The 22,133-nt window shown below is 40.6% G+C and overlaps 1 protein-coding gene across 1 annotated transcript; it reads right to left on the reverse strand.

Annotated features, from left to right (window-relative positions):
* Window positions 1-8,631: 8,631 nt before the first annotated feature.
* On the reverse strand, window positions 8,632-12,987 carry CHAC1 (ChaC glutathione specific gamma-glutamylcyclotransferase 1). Its single transcript, XM_089654322.1, has 3 exons — window positions 12,753-12,987; window positions 12,201-12,236; window positions 8,632-11,303 (listed from the first exon to the last, which is right to left on the reverse strand). The coding sequence occupies exons 1-3, from the start codon at window positions 12,939-12,941 to the stop codon at window positions 10,896-10,898; spliced, it is 633 nt and encodes a 210-aa protein (XP_089510448.1). The 5' UTR covers window positions 12,942-12,987; the 3' UTR covers window positions 8,632-10,895.
* Window positions 12,988-22,133: the final 9,146 nt, after the last annotated feature.

Consider the following 22,133-nt stretch of genomic DNA (forward strand, 5'->3'; position numbering starts at 1 on the left):
GAGGAAATAGCTGTGAGGGATAGAGTGGTGGGAAGAGCGGAGGAGATCGGCAATTAGGTGAGGGCGGGGTAGGCTTATCTGAAGAGATGGGTTTTCAGGGTGCGCCTAAAGGTGAGGAGGGTAGGTGACAGTCTGATGGATTGGGGTAGTGAATTCCAGAGGATGGGGGAAGCCCTGGAGAAGTCCTGGAGACAGGCATGGGAGGAGGAGACCAGGGAACTAGAGAATAGGAGGTCTTGTGAGGAGCGGAGGGTGCGTTTTGGGTGGTAGATGGATATCAGGTCGGTGATGTAGTTTGGGGCAGTGTTATGAACAGCTTTGTACCTATACCAGTGTCTATTCCATAGTTTGTAGACGCTATAACTTTCACACAAAGCAATCAATATACACTTATTTGGATATTTTTTTACCATAAACATGTAGCAGAATACATTTTGGCCTAAATTTATAACTAACTTTGAGTTTACTATATACTGTAATTTTTATAGCCAAAATTAAAAAATATCGATTTTCTTCAAAATTTTCGGTCTTTCTTTGTTTATAGAGCGAAAAATAAAAAGTGCACAGGTGATCAAATACCACCCAAAGAAAGCTCTGTTTGCGTGAAAAAAAAGACGTAAATTTAGTTTGGGTACAGCATTGCATGACCGTGCAATTATCAGTTGAATTAGTGGAGCGCCGAGTAGCAAAAAGAGGCCTGGTCATTAAGGGGGTAAATCCTCTGGAGGGCAAGTGGTTAATGTGGCCCTAAACACCACAATAAACAAATGTAAAGCAATGGTTTGGTTGTGTGCGGGTTGTATAGGGAATCATAGTGAGCTATTAAAAGTTTTGGCACTGTTCATTGTGTCAAGCAGAGGAAATCTGTGCTATTGATCTATGATTGTTTCTTTTTCTGTACTGAAAATAAACTTTTCACTATTCCTGTATAACATCCATCAGTCAGACAGATTACAGCGTTGCCCTAAACTGTAGGCAGTACACAATGTTTAGCAGATGGTTGGCAGTTGGCAGATCTCTTACTGTCTGTCATTCCTCATGAAAGATATTCTCATCTATGATTACTCTTAGAAAAGGTGAAGAATCTGTTTTAGGGCTTACTCACATGGTTTGTAAAAATAGGTGACTGAGCTGCTGTTTTACCACCCTTGACCCCCCCCCCTAATTAGGCTGCAAAGGCAGCCAGATGGGGTTGTACGCATGCCATGGCTGCAAAGCTCTGATTAATGGCAGCAACAAAAATGATACTTCTTGTTGCAGTATCATCGCCAAAGTGAATGGGGCCAAACTGCAACCCTTCTGCAACTGCATGCAGTATGCAGTTGCAGCACTATGGTGTGTACATTTCAGGGTTAAAACATGCTGAGGAGGTGACATAGTGGGGGTGTGTTACCCTATGACAGCACCCTATGACAGCACATGTTACTGCCAGGATCCCCATGCGAATACAAAAGGAAAAAAAAATGGAAAAATTAAATCAAATGCAATAATTACATCTAAAGAATGGTATTACAATATTGTTCTTGGGGTTATATACACTTTATATATGCTTTGATTTGTTTTACCTAATATTATTGCAGCGCACCCTTGGGTGATGCTTGGCTAGATATATAGGTTCAGCTCCCACCTGAATCTGGTGACACTTCCGATTATACCCAGAACACTTCGACACTCTGAGAATATTTTTTATGGGTTTTATTGAAGAAGACAAACCCTGAAAAATAGGAACTAGCTGATTTAACACAGGTAATGTACTTAAAACACAGATAGCACTATGCATAACACAGTTAGTAGGAAGTCACAATTCACTCACCAAAAACTCCAAAAACTGACTAGTATCACACTGACTAGGGTGACATATGAGAGTGACACTGACACATGAAACAATAACTGTTAATGAGATTTAGCAGCTTATTGACATTTGCTATAGCAGTACTAGCTAGAGCAGAAATGTCCTACGTAACCACTGGCCAGTTGGATGAAACTTTAAGTCTCTCAACGTTGGGGCCCTTTAAGCAATGGAAGAGTGCTCGCTCTCTGCATGGGAGAGTATTTGTAATCCAGGGGTAGCAGGATAGCACAGTCTCCTTTAAGCAGAATCTTCCAGTGAACATTGCAACAGAAGAAAAACAACACTTCAACAAATCTTTACCATACAGGTGAAATCCTGATATACTGACACTTGCTCAGTATATTCAGAGCAGCAAGTTTCTGTGGGAATTTGGAACTAAAACACACTCTTCAGCCACAGCACAAGTTTTGAGGAGACAATCACCAGTAATATACAGAGACAGAGTTCTCCCATCAATCAGCAGCAGGAATAGATAACTCTGAGCAGCTTGGGCTTTCCAAGATCTGTGTCACACTGAGAATTAGTGAGCAGCTTTCTCATGACCATTCTCCAGAGATGAACAGCAAATGCAGCAATATCAAAATCCCCTTTCATCACAGAGTACTCACTGTTTCTGGATTGTCCTCTAGATAGCATTAGACAGTAGTAGAAATCCTCTTTCAGCAGTTCCAAACTCTGAGAGACACATGCACTTGAGTGGCTGTAATCCTGAGTGTCAGGCAGGACAATCCTTGATTTGCACACTGTCCTCCTGCAACAATCCCTCTGCTACACACTCCCAGCCCATCCCATAGGCTCTAGCAGCACAGAGAGTGAGACTCTGTGACTTTACACCAGGAGTCCTTGCTCCATGCGGTCCCCTAAAAATGTCTGCCTCCCCACATGTGCTTCTGCTTCCTTTTTCCTCTCTCCTTTCCTCCACAGCCAATCATAAGTCCAGCTGCAACAGTGCTGCTATGGGTGGATCCTTCTCAGCTGTAGCAACAACCAATCAGAGTACAGTCCTGCTTTCCCTGTCACTCACAAAGAGGGAAAAGAAAAAAAAATGCTTTGCAACTGCTGTTTAGGATTTAAAGCAACCAGCACATCTCTACACTATACACACGGGATGCTCAACCCTTGGAAGAACAAGGGCCAACTAAGTGATTTGGTAACCGGTCGTGGGCCACAATGAAATTAAATGGTTCATAATTTCATTTTTAAAAATTTTGAATAGCATAATGAACATTCTCCTCCTTCAGCTGCTGAATGCCGGCAGGAGGAAGAGGAGGAGAAGCTGGATTTCAGCTGTTTCAGGAGAAAAATGGAGAGGATTGGTTCCTGTACATGCCAACCCCGCCACCCCTCCTGTAAAACAGAATGTGATGCAGAGGCCACACAGACCCCCTGGACACTACACCAATGGTTGGCAGAGTGTAGTAAATTTTTACTGCCCCCCAAACCACAAATGCAAACAAGCCCTTATTGTCCTGAGTTTTTTAAGGCAGTTTTTGCACTACGGTTTACCATGAATGCAGTGTAGTGCACCTGCGGCTTTCCTTCAAGTTAGGTACACTTTGTCATAGACTTCTATTATGTCTTGCTTTCTGAAAGTGCAACAGACCCACAGGATATAACAGAAGTCTATGGCTCAGTGCAGCAAACCTGCAGGAAAGCTTCAGGTGCACTTGCTGCACCTGCGAATCAGTGTAAAAGCAGCCTAATAACCCTTTACTAAACATCACATAGTTTTGCAATGGGCATATAAGCACTTTTAAAAAAACTGACCTTTTTCTCTTCCAGCTTCTGCTAGCCTCACTGGGCATTCAGAAAGGTCCCAGGAGAAGTGCACTTGGTATCACTCCACCTGAGACTGGAGCTGGGGCTACAGAGGAAGCATTGGCTTATGTGGTTCCTGTTCCCTATGCGATTGCTTGCTTCCGCAGCTGTTGGTGCCGGCCCCATGCACTCTGATGCTCTGGGCTTGCGGACCCGCCATCCCAGAGCATGAGGTTGTGGGCTACAGGTTGAGCACCCCTGTCATACACCGATCAGCCAAAACATTACCACCACCCACCATAACCCATTAAAGCATGGACACAACTAGACCTCCGTAGGTATGTTGTGGTATCTGGCACCAAACCATCAGTAGCAGATCCTTCAAACTCATTTTTGTGTTTCTCAAACCATCCTTGAATTCATCAGATCAAGCCATCTTCTACCATTGCTCCATTCTCCAGTTCTGATGCTCACATGTTCATTGTAGGAACTTCTGGCTGTGGACACGGGTCAGCATGGGCACCCTGACTGGACCGCAGCTATGCAGCCCCATAGACAGGAAACTGTGATGTGTGGTCCGCAGTTATGCGGTATCAGCACACACAGCACATCACAATTTGAGCTATTGGATAGGACTAGATGAGCCCGCCTTTACTCCCCACATTCATGAATGAACCTTGCCCGCCCATGACCCAGTCACTGGTTTGTCAGTTTTTCTTCCTTGGACCACTTTTGGTAGGTCCTGACCACTGCAGACTGGGAAAATCCCACAAGAGTTGTAGTTTTGGAGATGCTCTGACTCAGTCATCTAGCCATTACATTTGGCCTGTGTCAAAGTTGCTCAAATCCTTAAGATTGCCCACTTTTTCTGCATTGAACACATCAACTTCAGGGACAACATGTTCACTTGTTGCCGGATATATCCCACCCACTTTCAAATGTCATTATAATGAGATAATCAATGATATTCACTTTTACCTGTTAGTAGTCATAATGTTTTGGCTGCTTGGTGTGTAAAATTCAGTAATGTAATGCAGTAGTAACAAGACAATATACGAGAGGTTTGAGGGCCCTGCTCTTTCGAGCTTACAATCTAGGAGGGAGGGGATAGTGGTACAGGAGGAAGTGGCTGTGGGGGATGGAGTGGTGGGAGGAGTGGAGGAGATCAGCTGTTAGGTGAAGGTGGGGTAGGCTTCTCTGAAGAGATGAGTTTTCATCTTATAGCCCTTATTTAAGGAAGGAAGGCAGCAAATGTGGTACATGCTGGTTACAGTGCATTTCTCTCTGAAATTCTGAGGAAAATGGGTCGTTCCAGACATTGTTCAGAAGAACAGCGTACCTTGATTAAAAAGGGGAAAACATATAAAGAAGTGCAGAAAATGATAGGCTGCTCAGCTAAAATGAACGCAAATGCTTTAAAATGGCAACCAAAACCTGAAAGATGTGGAAGAAAGCGAAAAACTGCCATTCGAATGGATAGAATAGCCAAAATGGCAAGGACTCAGCCAACAATCAACTCTAGGAAGATCAAAGAAGGTCTAAAGTTACCTGTGAGTACTGTTACAATTAGAAGACGCCTATATGAAGCCAAGCTATCTGCAAGAAGCCCCTGCAAAGTCCCACTGTTGAAAAAGAGACATGTGCTGAAGAGGTTACAATTTGCCAAAGAGCACATTGACTGGTCTAAAGAGAAATGGCGTATCGTTTTGTGGACGGATGAAAGTAAGATTGTTCTTTTTGGGTCTAGTGGCCGGGGACAGTTTGTCAGACGACCCCCAAACACTGAATTCAAGCCACAGTACACTGTGAAGACAGTGAAGCATGGTTGCGCAAGCATTATGATATAGGGATGTTTCTCATACTACGGTGTTGGGCCTATTTATCACATACCAGGGATCATGGATCAGTTTGAATACATCAGAATAGTTGAAGAGGTCATGCTGCCTTATGCAGAAAAGGAAATGGCCTTGAAATGGGTGTTTCAACAAGACAACGACCCCAAACACACCAGTAAACGTGCAACATCTTGGTTCCAGACCAACAAGATTGACGTTATGGAGTGGCCAGCCCAATCCCCGGATCTAAATCCAATAGAAAACTTGTGGGGTGACATAACAAATGCAGTTTCTGGGGCAAAACCAAGAAATAGAGAACTGTGGAATGTAGTCCAGTCATCTTGGGCTGGAATATCTGTTCACAGGTGCCAGAAGTTGGTTGACTCCATGCAACACAGACGTACAGCAGTTCTCAGAAACAGTGGTTATACAACTAAATATTAAATAAGTGATTCAAAGGAAAGCAAAATCTTCAAACATTTTTCAGTTTATATAGTGAATATTTGAGTTTGTAAAGAATAATAAAAATACTATTTTTTTGAATAGTCTAATATTCACTTTTCTTCAATTTATTTAGAGGAACAACACATATTTGATATATTTTTCTTCATGTGTTGATTTGGAATAGAATGTGTAGTGTTCCCAATGCATTTGTGTGTATGGAAATAAAAGCTTTTAGAAGGATTTTGAGCTTTATTCACTTTTTTCAACACACTGCTATTATTTTGAACACAACTGTATGTTTATTCCCATGATATGTGTTAGCCTGCATGCTTTGTTTGGTTCCAGTATGTCTAGGATGATGTAATTAATCAGCTATGTTTCTATGTTGTAGACCGTTTACGTTGTATGCTTTGTTAGGTATGTGTACCGTGCCCTTGTTCTGTCTGGAGAAGAGATTCTGATGTCATTTACTAAATGATGTAATAGCAGCAAGGAAGTTGTTTGTGATCATGTTTGTGGTTTCACACATTAATCCTAACTGAATGTATTGTGTTGTCTGTGTGCAGGTCAGGATTGATCACACACACCTTTGTCTGGAATAAATTCATAAGAAACATGATAGCTAGCCACTTGGCTGCAGAACAAAGAACGTTTTGTAATGGATCTTTAATTATTAGGTCTTGACTGATACAAATCCATCAGAACAGCTAATGTGTATGTCTATATGAAGGTGGGTGATATTCATATAATATGTAAGTAGCACAGTGACTCAATGGTTAGCACTTCTGCCTTGCTGCATTGGGATCACTGGTTGGATTCCTGGTCAGGATACTATTTGGAGTGCAAGCACAGAGAGAACATGCAAATTCCATGCAATCACATACAGAAAGGTAATTTGGATCTTTTCTAAATTGGCCCCCAGCATGTATATGTGAGATAGGGGCTTTAGATTGTAAGCGCCTTAAGCTGGCCATAGAGTCTAGACGGAGTGATTTTCCTGCCTGCAATCACAGGAAAGAAAATCACTTGATTACCCCATCACTGACTGTCCCTACTGCAAAGCCATTGTGTTCTGAGAACACAGCGATTACTGCTAGTGGCTATAATAGCTGCTACCAATATTCGCATGTAAAATCCAACAGGATGGTTGTACTCAAGTTGATCAATTGGTGCTAATGTTTTCAGCAGCATACACCCAGGAATGAATGCCTGGAAGAGATTGTTTGCATTCCAGGCATTTGTCCCTAGGGTGCATACTAACCTAAACTTTAGTACCACTCATTGAGTTTTATAGGCTGCTAGCAGCAGGGTTGGACAGTGAGCCTGAACTATCCACCCATACCTAAACACTGGAGTCTCATACACCGTAACTAAATGTCCATTGTGTATGTGCATGCCTAACAAAGCTCCATTACTGTAGAATTGTCCTCCAAACTCATACTGCTTTCAAACCAATACTTTTGGGAGTCTCAATCTCCTTTGACCTATGCAGAGCTCCTGTGGTGATGTGAAGGTCAGCAGGAAAACCATGGACTGCCACAGAGAGCACAGCAGATTGACCCTCCTGGCAGTGTTGGCTTCCTAGCAGACTTTGGGGGACAATTCCTCACCCCAGACAGTAGAGGAGGAAAGTCTTTGTTTTCAGGTAACAGATTTTTTTTTCCTTTACATTTAATATTGCCGACAGGGTCACTTTACGACTTGTGGGTTACTGTACGTGACAGTATCATTGTACATTGTGCTGCTTTAAGCAAGCTTGAAAATTTAAGGTAAAAACACAGATGTGATACCAGGAGCTGTGATATAGTTGCGGGGTTGTGCCCTGGTCATCAGCCCATATGGCTTATAATACGGACTTTCCGTTTGATATTTTGGGATTAAGCAAGCAGTTGGTACAATCAATTATTTGCAAGAAAAATAAAAATTTCATATGTAACCTTGCACTGTGATTCACATGAAGCATCATGCAGATGAGCTTTTTCTTTTTGCACATTGTCACGCTTGTTCATTTCAATGGGCTTCTCTACACGCAACAAAGTAGTTCATGCACCTTTTTGAGCTTCAAGCATCACACATTTTGAACCATGTGTTTTGCCTCATTTGTTGTGCAAAAAAACAAGCGCCTTTTGCGTTTGGGGTGGCATTTCCAACAAATGGCACCCCAAGAGTGAAAAGTGCTTTTGTAAAGCATGCAAAACCAAGCAATTTTATTAATGTTCACAAAATGCTATAGTATAAATGCAGCCTAATATTTAGCTTCAGAGCCCAGAGTATAACGAGGACATCTCTACCAAAATTGCAAAGTATGAATGCATAGGAAAGCTACAGCAAGAAGGACTACATTCAGTGATCTTAATGTGTCTATACATGTATGCTTAGGATACTGTAGTCATCTTCTATACAAAATATTAAGTATTGGTTTTGGACAGACCTCTCCTTTAAGAGAAAAAAAAATCATATGTGTGTGCTATATATATATATATATATATAAAAAATGACATGAGGAATGTTTTGTAACTGTTCCTGGGAGACCAGTAATTAATTTTTCCCCAACTGGAGCAAATTGGATCATGCTTCCTTGGAGTTTTTGCCTTTTGGATCCGCTGTGTAGAATTGTATATATGGAAATTTTCTATTTCTTTATTTTATAATTAGTTGAACTAGATGGATTTTTTTGCCTTTTTTTTCTCCAACCTATGTAACTTTGTGTGTAAAAGTATGTTTTCTGAAGGCAATCCCAGATCTTTATAAGCTTCAGTTTATTATTAATGAAGTATATAAAAGACTAATACAGTACATAGGACATACAGCAAAAAAACAGAAACACAGTGTCGAGCTGTCACTTGCACAAGCTTTTAACACTGAAGAGAGCAATGGAGCAAGTTTATAACAGACATTAAATGCCAGGGATCACATAAATGGTCACAGCAGAAACCAGCACTGTCATATGGCACTAGAAGGTAAAGATATTGTCACAACAGACATCTTTTTGTTTCAATGACATGGAATGTAACAATACACTTGCAAATTGTGTAATATTTCAGCATTCTACAACACTGACCCTGTACAGTGCTGTGATGTACATTGACACAATAACTATATCCAGTGAATGTTTTTTTTATTTTTTACATCATCCATTAGCTGCTAATGCAAAACTTGCTGCAACCAAATACTGCTTAGTGTAACTGGCATTAAGCTAATTTATAGCACATTGCTCCACTGTCTTATTGCACGTTCCCATACCACCAAATGTGGTTGTTTAGAATATAATACATATTGAGATCTATCTGTCCATAGACATGGACGGTAGACTTAGCAGCAAAAACTCACTCTTTAGACACTGCCTAGTAAAATATAGATTATTGTAAACATATGTCATCAGTGCAGCAGATAACATATTGCTTTCCAGAGGATGGAACCAGCAGAGGTTTTGTGGCTAAGCCTGTGTTTTTTTTTTTTTTTTAACTTCTTAGGAAACATGTCAGCCTACTGTATTTTCTTGTACTCCTAAAAGTTTATGTTGTGATGTATTAGGCTATCAGAAAGAAACTCCTCCACAGGCTCTCTCAACCAGGGTTCCTCCAGAGGTTGCTGGAGGTTCCTTGAGCTGTGACCAATTAACCCTCAATGGCCAATGTCAGATCCAGCGGCATTTCACCAACTAATTTTTTAGCTGAACTGAAGGGTGGCATTTAGGCAACCAATGTAAGTGTGGCATTTTTTCCCCACTGACCACCGATGATTTAATTTTACCAGGGGTTCCCCGAGACATGAAAACTACATTTAAGGGTTCCGCTAAGGTTAAAAAGGTCAGTACCACTACAGTAAGTTTGATTTCCAAAAATGCCTGAAAAGGACAATGATGTTGGCTGTCATATCCAGTTAAACATTTTTTTATTTCTGAACTTTTTCTACTAAAGGACAGCGGGCATATTACTGAAATCTTGCCTTCTTTTACATAAACTACCAAGTCCAGAAATATATATTGATCTTTCTAATATAAAAAAGCAAATAAAACATTTTTAGTTTAAGATAGAGAGGGATTATAACACTTGACAGCTTTTTATTGCCGTATATGTCTCAGTTAGGGAGAGTCACCCTTTATATGTTGTATTCAGAACAGGAAGATTAGGAAAATCTTCCAGTTCTGGCAACAACCAGGGATTCCATGATTGTGAAGGGATTTCATTTTACTTCCTGTTCCACTTATTGGGGCAGGAAGTGAAAGGAAATCTCCCCAAGGGGACACATGGCCAAAAAAAACAAAAAAACTGGTTATAACCCTCTTCACTTGATCCAAAGTGGGGAAAAAAAAAAAAAACAGTTGGTCTTTAGTACTATGTATCATATAGATAAGGCAATGCCAAGACTAAATTCTGTAGCAGGATCAGTGGTTAAGTGAGATTCACATCTTAGAAACAGAGCTAACAGTACAGAAGTTATCAAGGTCAGTACTAAGACTTCAATATGAAAGGTAGATGTACAGATGCTCAGCTACATGATGTAGGGTAATGCACAGGACCTGGAAAATAAAAATTTTGTATTTGAAGAACAAGACTGATGGGGCATTTGACACATTGCTCTTTTCTGTTAGGAAAATGTAGCATATAAAAAATGCTCCTTTGGCATCAGCCTTAAGAATTATAAAAATGTACTAGTAACAATTGATTAAGTTAGAACTGAGGTAGGTAGTCTACCAGGAGACCTGCTCCCTAGGAGATTAAGATCATAAAAACTTTCCCTACACTTTGGTTGGTCATTCATTTCCCTATAATCTGTGTGTCCGTTTATGTCAGGAGGTATCCGCTATACATTGTAGTGAATAGCTTGTATTAGGAGTAGAGCTCCTGTATTCATACGATTGAACACTTCCCAAAGTTTTGGAGCTACTAGGTAGTGTGGAAGAGGTAAGGCATCCAGAAGTGTCCAAGAGTCCATCAGATTTTAAATATTGATCACTGATGGAATATGTGAACTTCAAAACTTGCTTTGTATGGCCTAAAGTCTTAGCAGAACACGGATGAAGGATCATTTGTATTATAATAGTATGGAAGGATGGAAATTAAAGCCCCTTCAATGGAAAAGAGATGCTTGTCTTCAGCTTCTGGACAATAATTATGCATAAAGGCCGCAAGCCGTAAGAGATATTCAATGTTATGGCCTGCCCGTCCACTGGACACTACAATCTGAGCTGCGATTTCCTCCTCAGAGGCTGGTCCAAGGTAACTAGGGTTTTGTGGAGTGGCTATGTACACCATGGCAAGTACTGCGCCTTCTTCCCCCTCATCCTGAGGGTAGAATTTAACCAGTTTCGTGATGTAGCCTCCAAGGACAGACTCTCGTACATTCAAATATTGAAGAGAAGATTCAATCTGATCTCCACGCACTTCATATGCAACACCCCATGTGCATTCCTGAAATAAAACAAGACCATTAATAAAATGCTCTAGCTCTGTAACCTAAGATCATGTATAGGATTCCTAAATTACAATCCATTAATAACCTCATAAAAGTCTAAAAGGAATAATTTAGTTAATGCAACTAAATGAAAGTGGTGTATTAGGTTCACATTTTGCATTGGGTCCAGTAGACATACCTATCTCTGGCAAAGAGGTGGCTTTTCCATGCATAATTATTAGCCGTATTGTTTTCTATTTTTAGGAAGGGCAGTCATCTCTTGGGGCTCATACAGACAGTTTGGCTTATACAGTGAAAACTGGGTGTTGGGGAGGCACAAGGACAGTGTACAGCACACTGCCAGCAACCTGTCAAATCAATAACAGGCTGAAATACATGGTGGCTGTATTCTATTTCAAGCAATACACAAATTTAGGGGACAGGGACATATAGCCCTAAAAGTGAGTACCGCCGCTTGGAACAGTATCCAGCCGCCATGTATTTTCAGCCTGTTACTGATTTGGTAAGGTAGCACCTGTACCACCACAATATCCAGATTTTACACTGTATGAGGCACAAGGGCAAGAGCCCTTATCACAACAATTTAACCTCTGCCTGCCCAGCTTCCGCATCCCTTTAACAGGGTCTTTACATTCAGGGGGCAGGAAGGACTGACTGATCACATGACTACTGTCCTAGATACTGGCCTGAAACAAGTATGCAGATCAGGAGTTCTGACTTCACTTTCTTATGTTTGTTCCAGGTCAGTGTCATAAAGAAGAGAAGGGGGTATGTTAAGAAAAACCGCTAAATACAGTCTACAGGGAGTGTTATGTAAAACTCTAAGCTCCTAATTAAAGTAAAGTTTGTACATTATTGTGGTAATAGTAAGGCTATCATTGAATTAAACTCACCTCATAATCCTCTTGTAAGGTCACCACTCGCCCGGGCTGCAAATAGAAGAAAGACAGCGATTGAGAAACCCAGCAAGACATTCTGTGCACATCGCCCTCCACACTCCCCCTGGGAATCTATGGGTGCGTCCCCCACACAGCACATTTTGCATAAAAATAATAAAATACATTTTATTTTACATATACATATACACATACATACATACATACATATACACATACATACATACATACATACACACATACAGATACACAGATACATACATACATATACACACACACACAAACTTTTTTAATAAACAAATATATTACAATTCCTGTCCTACATCTATATGGCAGAAATGTACACATTTATTATTTACATCTCGCGATCCTACACAGGGGCGGACTGACCATTTGGAGACTCGGTCACTGCCGGATGGCCCGGGGTCAATATATATATTTATATTATTCATATCACACATGTTCTATGGCATGGTCAGTGTCATAGGGTACTGTGCACTGATACCCCCAGGACCTTTTTTCTAGGGTCAGGATGCAGGGGATGCTCACCATTTGCGGGCTTCCTCTGTGGAAGGTGTCTCCCTGCCAGAACTTGCGGCTATAGCCAGATATGAAGCCAACTTTACTGGAAGTGAATTCAAAATCGGGTCTCCACACCAGGGATCCATAGCCGAATATCCAGAGGGACTTGTCCCGGGAGGTGTGCTCCTCCATAGCTGTGGTTGGGTTGTTCGGCATTAAGCCCGGCTATCTGACACAACAGAGCGGCAATGTAATAAATGGTACTGATGCAACGCTTTGGATTTATATAGACACGAGCTACTATATAGCCCCGCCCACCTGTGGGCCCTGACAGCTTACCAGCCACTCAATGCTTCTGGTAGGCAAACTACACACCCATCTCTCCAGCCGATTGGTCAAAGTTAGTGTCTGTTACAGAGCTACACACGAGCCTTTCTCGGTGCTGTTAGTATGATGCAACTGCCTGAGCTGATTTCAGATCGTAGAGCAAGCACGGGGAAGATTGCATCAGGCGGCCGGCCGGGTGTCTGGATGTGTGCTGCTGAGATTTTTACTGCGGGACAAGGCAGAGGTGCTACTTGTAGTTGGTTGTCTGTATTATGCCAGTAATAGTTGTAATAATTGGAATAATGAGGAATCAAAAATGATGAAATGCTGGCTGTTTGAATGAACTATTTTTTTTAATGTCCTCTTGCACTACAATTGCATATAAAACATTATGCAGCATTAGAATGTAGAACAGAATACACACAAATTACACACAATGAGAAACTCAGCAGAAAAATCCAGCTTTCAGAGCGATCGTCAATGTGATCGTTCGTACACAGCTTTTGGGAGCAGATCACATTTCATGAGAAATTATCCAAAGGAACAGGCACAAAAATGTTCCTCGCACAATACCAGAACCAATGACTCTTGTTTAACTGCTTGTCTACGAGCCACTTGTACCCCCTTCCTGCCCAGGCCAATTTTCCGCTTTCAGTGCTGTCGCACTTTGATTGACAATTGCGTAGTCACACTGTACCCATATGAATTTTTTTTTTCCCACACAGAGCTTTTTGGTGGTATTTAATCACCACTGGGGTTTAGTTTTTCGACTATAAACAAAAAAAGCAAAAACATTTGACAAAAAAAAGTTTTTGTTTCTGTTATAAAATTTTGCAAACAGGTAATTTTTCTCCTTCACTGATGTGCATTGATGAGGCTGCACTGATAGGCGGTGCTGGTGGGCACTGATAGGCAGCACTGATTGTCAGTGCAGATCTGGTCTGTGACATTTGCCAGTTTGCTTTCACAGCGATCACTGACAGCGCTGGGGGTGTGTTCTGCAAGGACATCATGTGATGCCCTGGACAACTTTTGTAGCTGTCTTTCGGCTATAGCGTGGTTGTAAAGTGGTTAATCAGTACAGTATTAGAAACAAATCAATTGACCAAGTCGTTTATGCTCAGAAATGAAAGAATGCATTACAATACAAAAAACACAATATATCACTCCCAAAGTTGTATTCTGTTGTAGTAACCTCTTCATTTTCGATATGACACTAGCATGCAAAAAAACAAAAAAAAAAAGATTTTTTGTCCAATATTCTCAACATGCGGGCGAGATTTGAGTGTGTGTATACCTGTGGAAGATCACTTTGCAGAACAAATCAATGGTGGTCAAATATGCCCAAATACATGGCTCTTACCACCTAAAAAGGCAGGGTAAAAATTGAATGGTGTGTCCTATTTAGCAGGCAGTATTGTCACCTAGCACACTCCATTCAGATGAATACAGATCACCTCCTCTCTGAAAAGTGATACTATTATTAAAACTGCTTCCACCTAAAGGTGCACCTCAAAATGTACAAGGCCAGGGCTTAGAGTTGCACATATTTTTTCAACCAGGGATACAGGACTATAATCAGTGGTATAGCTAGGGTCCCAGTGTGAGATTTCAGTTAGCACTTAGTATCACATCTCCATAAGCCTTTTTCCACATCTATGCATCCATGAGCAGTGGCACATATATGTCAGAAACCTGTCTGAATATTAGTCTGAAATGCACAGCAGCTGAATACAGCTGCACCCAGTAGTACTCATGTTTAGGACCTTCTGTAGGAAGGTTCAGCAGTGCTCTGAACGAGTACCACTCGGTGCAGCAACCACATGCTGCATATTTTGCCTGTCCTATTTTGACATACTGCTGCCAGAGGGATTGGATGCCTTCCTAGCGCCCAAAATCATTGAGATGTGATGCATATGGGCCGCAGCGCTACAGTGCATGAGAACTAAGGAACTGGAACACAAGGCAACAAGTCCTGGTTTCTGGAGAATCAAGCACTCTGAAGGTCTTAATATGGTGCTGCTGGGACTAACGGCTCTCTGGCAGCTGCAGATACTTATTTTTCTATGTAGTAAAGTGTCCGGGAGCCTCCTCAGACACATGGCCTATTTTGCTTAGCATGTCCCTAGAAAATAATTCCATATGCTTAGCATGACCTTGGCTGGAGTATCCAGATCATTCTTCTGCATAATGCCTGGGACACACAATGAGAATATCAGATGAATGTCTGTTTTTTTCCCATACAAATCTCATATTGAAAACGAAGAGGTTACTTAAGTTACATAAATTTCTGTAGGACAGAATACAATTTTGCAAGTGATGTAAGGTATTGTATTCTCTCATTTCTAAGCATGCGTGCTCTTGGTCTCTCAATTTTATACAGACAAATATTGTTCTGGTTAAAACGAAAATCATTTGCTCTGTTATCGTGTGAGAAAAATTTTCATGCTTGTTCCTTCAGACATCGTCACATGAACTGTTATGATTGACTCTCGAAAGCTGTGTATTAACAATCAGACGATCCCTCCGAAAGCGATTGTTTTTCATCCAATCATCGTGTGTATGGGGCATACGCCTGAACAACCACTGCTTGTGCTTAGCATGTCCCTAGCAGTATGATGTGAATTCCAGGCAGATGTAAAATACACAAATTATAGAAGCTCTGTATCCATTAAACATCATTAAATGACTTAACTTTGTATTCGCATCTTGCAGTCCCATGTACAGCAGTTTACAATATATGTACGCTATAACACTGAACTTCTCCTGTTTAGTTTTTGATGGGTTGAATGTACAATTTAAAATGTCTTGCTAAATCTGTTTTATAATTGTAAAAAATACCAGTTGATCCTGAAAGAAATCTTGTGAGCTTTTCATTTCCTGGGTGCTTTGCCTCTGCCAGCTTTTAGCAGGTAACATTGCTCTCATTTCTGTCTGCACTACAGAACAACTCATTATATATTATAGATCAGGGGTGGGCAACTGTGGCCCTCCAGCTGTTGGTGAACTACAAGTTCCATCATGCCTCTGCCTTTGGGAGTCATGCTTGTAACTGTCAGTTTTGCAATGCCTCATGGGACTTGTAGTTCCACAACAGCTGGAGGGCCACAGCTGCCCATCCCTGTTATAGAGAAATGGAGAGGGGTGCTTTTTTGTAGTTCTACACTTCCTATCCTAATGCGACAACCTCTCTCTTTCATACATACAGTACAACGAGTGAGAGTTGTCACCCTAGGACAGGAAGTGTTACTGGCAGGATCACCAAGTGAAAATATAGGGAACAAATCTCTTAAAAAATACTAATGCAGCTATCACATCTAAGTGGTGGTAAGCTGCAATAAATAACATTTTTGCTCTGAGCTGTGTAATTCTTAGAGCTCAATAGATAGAAATACACGCCTTTGGGGGGAGGAATAGTAGTTTAGAGAAGATAGATAACATTGTATGTGCTTTTTGGTTATTTATATGCTTATTAAGGCTTCATTCACACTAGTGTGTATAGAGAAGATAGATAACATTGTATGTGCTTTTTGGTTATTTATCTGCTTTTTAAGTCTCCATTGACACTAGTGTGATTTCAGATGTGACTTGAGTTGCACAGAATTGCATGACAATGGAAATCACATTTTCAGTGGTGTTCATTCAAACCAATGCAACTCAGCACAGCATGATTTTGGAAATGTTCCTGTACTACTATGGTGTAATTCCAGTGCAATTTTGGCCCCACAGAATATGCAAACCACATCTAATTGCACTGAAAATCGGATTAAAATCTGATTGCAGCTGTGTAAACCTAGCCTAAATACAAAGCATGGAGGCCCACACCCCTTAAGCACAGAGTGTATCTACCACAGGTCTCTAGAAACTCCTAACAAGGTAAATTAATCTAGACTTGCTGCTGCCAAATCATTCATTTTTAGCAGGTTTTGCTCCACATTACAGTGATAAGTGTTGTATTTTTTTTTTTAGTTAAACGTGCCCATCTGCCACCAAATACACTTATAGGATTTCGATACGATGTAAAAAAATGTATAAATACTTACTTGTGTGTAGGAACTCAGTTATGATGTTTAATATAGAACTTCTATTCATAACCTTTCTTGAGCCAAAGTATACTACAGGAATGAAATGTTAGGCTACAGGAAGCCATCTATACCGTACTTTGGAAACATGAATGTGATTGGAATATGTACATTGTAGTTACAGTTGCAAGAAAAAGTATGTGAACCCCTTGGGATTACGTGGATTTTTGCATGAATTGGGCATAAAATGGGCTCTGAACATCATCTAAGTCACAACAATAGAAGAACAGTCTGCTGAACATAATACTACACAAACATTAGATGTTGCCATGGTTTAATTGCACATAACTTGTAAACATTCACAGTGCAGGGAGGAAAAAGTATGTGAACCTTTGGACTTAAAAACCGGTTGACCCTCCTTTGGCAGCAATAACCTCAACCAAACGTTTCCTGTAGTTGTAGATCAGACCTGCACAACGATCTGGTGTAATTTTGGACCACTCCTCTTCACAAAACTGTTCCAGTGTAGCAATATTCTAGGGATGTCTGGTGTGAATCGCTCTCTTAAGATCATGCCACAGCATTTCAATCGGGTTGAGGTCAGGACTCTGACTGGGCCACTCCAGAAGGCATATTCTGTGCTGTTGCAGCCATTGTTTTGTTGAATTACTTGTATGCTTTGGGTCATTGTCCTGTTGCATCACCCATCCTCTGCGGAGCTTCAGATGGTCGTACGTTTTCCTGCAAAATGTCTTGATAAACTCTGGAATTCATTTTCCCATCAATGACAACAATCCATCCAGGCCCTGAGGCAGCAAAGCAGCCCCAAACCATGATGCTCCCTCCGCCATGTTTTACAGTGGGGATGAGGTTTTGATGTTGGTGTGCTGTGCCTTTTTTTCTCCACACATAGTGTTGTGTGTTCTTCCCAAACAACTCAATCTCGGTTTCATCTGTCCACAGTATATTTTGCCAGTACTGCTGTGGAACATCCAGGTGCTCTTTTGCAAACTTCAAACGTGCTGCAATATTCTTTTTGGACAGCAATGGCTTCCTCCGTGGTGTCCAACAATTCTTGATTGTAGGTCTTCTGAGAGCTCTTTTCTGCGAGGCATGGTTCACATCAGACAGTGCTTCTTGAAACCAGTAAACCCAAAACAGGTGTGTGTTTTTTAAGGGCAGGACAGCTGTCAGCAACACATCCAATATCATCACACTGATTGGAATCAAGGTTGGCTCACTCCTGGCTCTAATTAGCTCTGGGAGAAGTCATTAAGCTAGGGCCTCACATACTTTTTCCTCCCTGCACTGTGAATGTTTACATGTTATGTGCAATTAAACCATGGCAACATCTAATGTTTGTGTAGTATTATGTTCAGCAGACTCTGTTCTTCTATTGTTGTGACTTAGATGACGTTCAGAGCACATTTTATGCCCACTTCATGCAAAACGCCACGTAATCCCAAGGGGTTCACATACTTTTTCTTGCAACTGTATAGTTAACTGCCCCAATTTAGCAGTCTAATATAATAAGAATATAATATATAAGTATAAAGAAATTCTATTTCGTATCACTAAGGCTGTCCCCTGCACTGTGCAGGACTGAGCTGTCAGACTGACCGCTTGGTCCTGCAGAATACACTGACCAATGCCGGCCATAGACGGCTTGAATGTCGACCGATTTTTTTGGGGAAAAAAAAGCAGAAAAATCGGTTGTTCGGTCGGCCGGCGTTACCACCAACGGTAAAAAAAATCGGCCGACAAAATCATAAAGTTCACCCCATAACTTCTGTCCCTTGCAGGTCACGGCTCATGCTCAGGTTTTTTATCGGTAAAACAATTGGCCGATTTGCCCACCATTGCCGGGAAAATTGGCCGATCGTCAAAATCGGCTGCGAATTTTCCAACATGATCGATAAAAAAATGTGCAAAAAACCCAAAATACTGCCGCCCAATTACCCCACTAACTGAGAAAATTGGCCGATTTTTTTTTTTCGGCCGCAAAATCGGCCAATTTTCAACCCGTCTATGGCCGGCATTAGGCTGGCCATACATTATGCAATTTTCTTGAGATTTTTGGTTTATATTTACCAAAAACCATATAATAAGAGGCTGGCCATACACTATACAATTTTCTGTTCAATTTCTGACCAATTTCCTTTAGATTTACCTTCAACTATGTAGTGCAATGGCCTGCTTAATTGGATACACTTGAAAGTGTTGTTCGGGTTTGACCTATTGTATGTTTTTTGGTAAATCTAAAGCAATTTTCTAAAGAAAATTGTAAAATGTATGGCCAGTCTTAGCTGGTTAAAGTAACAGCTGCCTACTTTGAATGTGGATTGCCAATACCACTACTGATAATCAACACACAACGCTCTCCCACTGTGTCCAGCAGGATTGGGTTGTCAGTTTGTCAATCCACTGCTGCTCTTCATTCATTTATGAATAATAGTTTCTGTTGTAACATTCATGTATTACTTTCTTTTATTTGTAAATACATAAGAAAAAGAGAATAAAAGCCAGACTAACACTCATCCTCAAAATATAAATACTGTTTTGTATCCTTAAAAGGGTAAGGAACCTAGTAAATTATTATTATTTTTATTATTATAGCGCCAACAGTTTGCTCAGCGCTTTACAATATAACGGGAGACAATACAGTTCAATACAAGAGGGTTAGGAGGGCCCTGCCCCTTGAAGCTTACAATCTAGGAGGGAGGTGGCTCAACATACATGAATGGCAAATTGAAAACTCTATTGAAAAACCTATGCTATACAAAAACCAACTATCCCCAAAAAAGAATAAAACCATAATTGGCAATTATTAAAAAAAACATCCCCAAAGCAGCTGCAGGAAAAATCTGAAGCGTCACCTCCCAATGGAGAACACATACATTAGACCCAAATTCTATGTTATTTATATATTGATCTATAAAAATATGTATTCTATAGCTTGTTTGTAAATGGACCTCCTCCTCCATATAGATTGTCTAGCCACATAATGGATAGAATAAGATTTAGAGTCTATATCGGACATTAAATCCACACGTAGTAAAAAAAAAACTGCATCCAATATATTCTTGGAAAGCTCCCAAAACAGAATGCTACGTCTTCATGTATATATCTGTGTATCCCGTTTATATCATGCCATGCCAATGATTATTGTGTAGAGGTATTCCAACTGTATAATTTAACAGCCAAATAAGGGAGCCACCAGCCTGCTGAAGATGCTGGAAGACGCCAAAGGCACTTGGACTATGTATCTTGCCATTTTATTTTTGACTCGATTTGTTGATCATAAAATCATTATGTGAGAAGATGCATCAAGGGAGCCACCATCTGGCCTGAAATGCGAAAAGACTCCATAGGCCATTGGACATTATTAAGGAGTGTTAAGGACCCAGGACTCTGCATTCACTATATCTGGTCTCCAGCAGTACACAGAACATGGAAGTGCAATTCTTTTAGTAAATATAAACTGCTAAATATAGTTTCTCATCAACAGTTAGAGCAGTTCTGTGACTTCTATCAATGTCCAGCAGAGCACATGTTAAAGCTTGTAGGAGGAGGTTTCTTTTTGATCTAGGAGGATGTAGAACCCCTGACCTCTGTCTGGACAGTGCTGATTGGCCCCGTGCTGATCACATGCACTCTCCCAAGAAAAAAAGAAAAACCTCTCTAGCAATACACACCAAACTGAACATGTGCAGAGCAACTCCACACAATATGTGTTATCAGGAGATAAGGAGACACTGGAAGAAGGGGAGGATCAGAGAAGTCAGGATCAAACAGCATTTTTACACAATGCAGAGGATTAACCGCTTAGGTTCCACAGTGAGTATAACATGCATGCTTTACTGCATATACAGACTGATTTACTGTTGTGGTTTAGCAACACTTTAACCATCCAGTTGTGTCTCAGGGCATCCAAGCTGTGCTCTTTAATGGTGATGTTTCATGGGTGTCTTTCAAAGAATGCCCCATAATCTCTTCTTGGATGAAGGAGATATGAAGTGAGAGGCATTTTAGCAGGTTGCTAAATGGGAAGAAGGCTGAAAACCTGAGTGGTTGCTGACCGGAACTCCAGCTTCTTCAGAGGTAAATACAGTGTGTTACTGTTATATGAATCAAAGAAATGTAAACATAATTTTCGTTCCTTTTTAACCCTTCATTACGTATAGTTTTTATTAAAGCAGAACTAAATATGTCATCCATCTTGTTCATTCAGTAGTTGCTCTGAAATAGCCAATTCATATTCAAATCAAACCGTTAATTCTCTTTGGTTTCCTCTTTGTAGACCAGTGTCTGCTATGCCTCCTATTCCCCCCGCCACTGGTCTTGGCACATCTTTTCTGTAGTTCTGACTCCAGGAGCAGTGATGTAATTCAGCCCCACTTGTAGTGGTCGGCGGACCAAGATTCTCACACACGTTAAACATGTACATGCCTAGTGTACCCACCCACATTCACTACAATTCCCTGCAGTTGATGTGAACTGCAGTTTCTTTTACTACAGAGAGAGAGAGAGGAGAGGACATGACAATCTTTGCTGTTACATCTCCTTGGCAGAGATGATGCTGTTATCTTTTGAATTAGAGATGAGGTCATGAAAATTCAATTAGACCTTTCTCCTAAATTTTAAGGATTTCAAAATGTTATTAACAGTTTAGTGTTTTGTGTACGGGGGTGATTTTTTGTTTACCTATCCTGGAGTTCCTCTTTAAACCTCATTCTTGTGGCAGTTTTTTTGCTGATTTTTTTAAAATGTTTGTTTGTAAACTTTTTTGATTTTCTCTCCTTCGTTCTTTTTAATGCCACATTAAGAAGTTTTTTTTCCAGAAACCTAGGACTATCTTAAATAGGAATAATTCAACAAACTCTCCTTTAGAGGATTGAACAGTGCATGTAACTCTTAAGGGTAGTGAGCAGCTACCATACTTGATAAAAAAAAAGATAACACACTAAAGAGTATTTAATGATATGAAATTATAACAACTCTTAAGCAGCGCTCTACCACCTCGTGCAAAAGTGAGAAGCGCAAGTCCATCTTTGTGTTA

Source organism: Staurois parvus, unplaced genomic scaffold, assembly GCF_062004578.1.
Source record: "Staurois parvus isolate SC_StPar_1 unplaced genomic scaffold, SC_StPar_1.0 ptg000751l, whole genome shotgun sequence".
In the NCBI taxonomy this organism is placed as follows: Eukaryota; Metazoa; Chordata; class Amphibia; order Anura; family Ranidae; genus Staurois; species Staurois parvus.

Bases quoted from the DNA above. Each gene is read 5' to 3' on its own strand.
- CHAC1 (XM_089654322.1), bottom strand. From the start codon at position 12,941: ATGCCGAACAACCCAACCACAGCTATGGAGGAGCACACCTCCCGGGAC. The intron at 12,237-12,752 runs GTGAGCATCCCC...TTCTATTTGCAG, and splicing joins ACAGAGGAAGCCCGCAAATG to CCCGGGCGAGTGGTGACCTT. The intron at 11,304-12,200 runs GTGAGTTTAATT...GTTTTATTTCAG, and splicing joins CCTTACAAGAGGATTATGAG to GAATGCACATGGGGTGTTGC.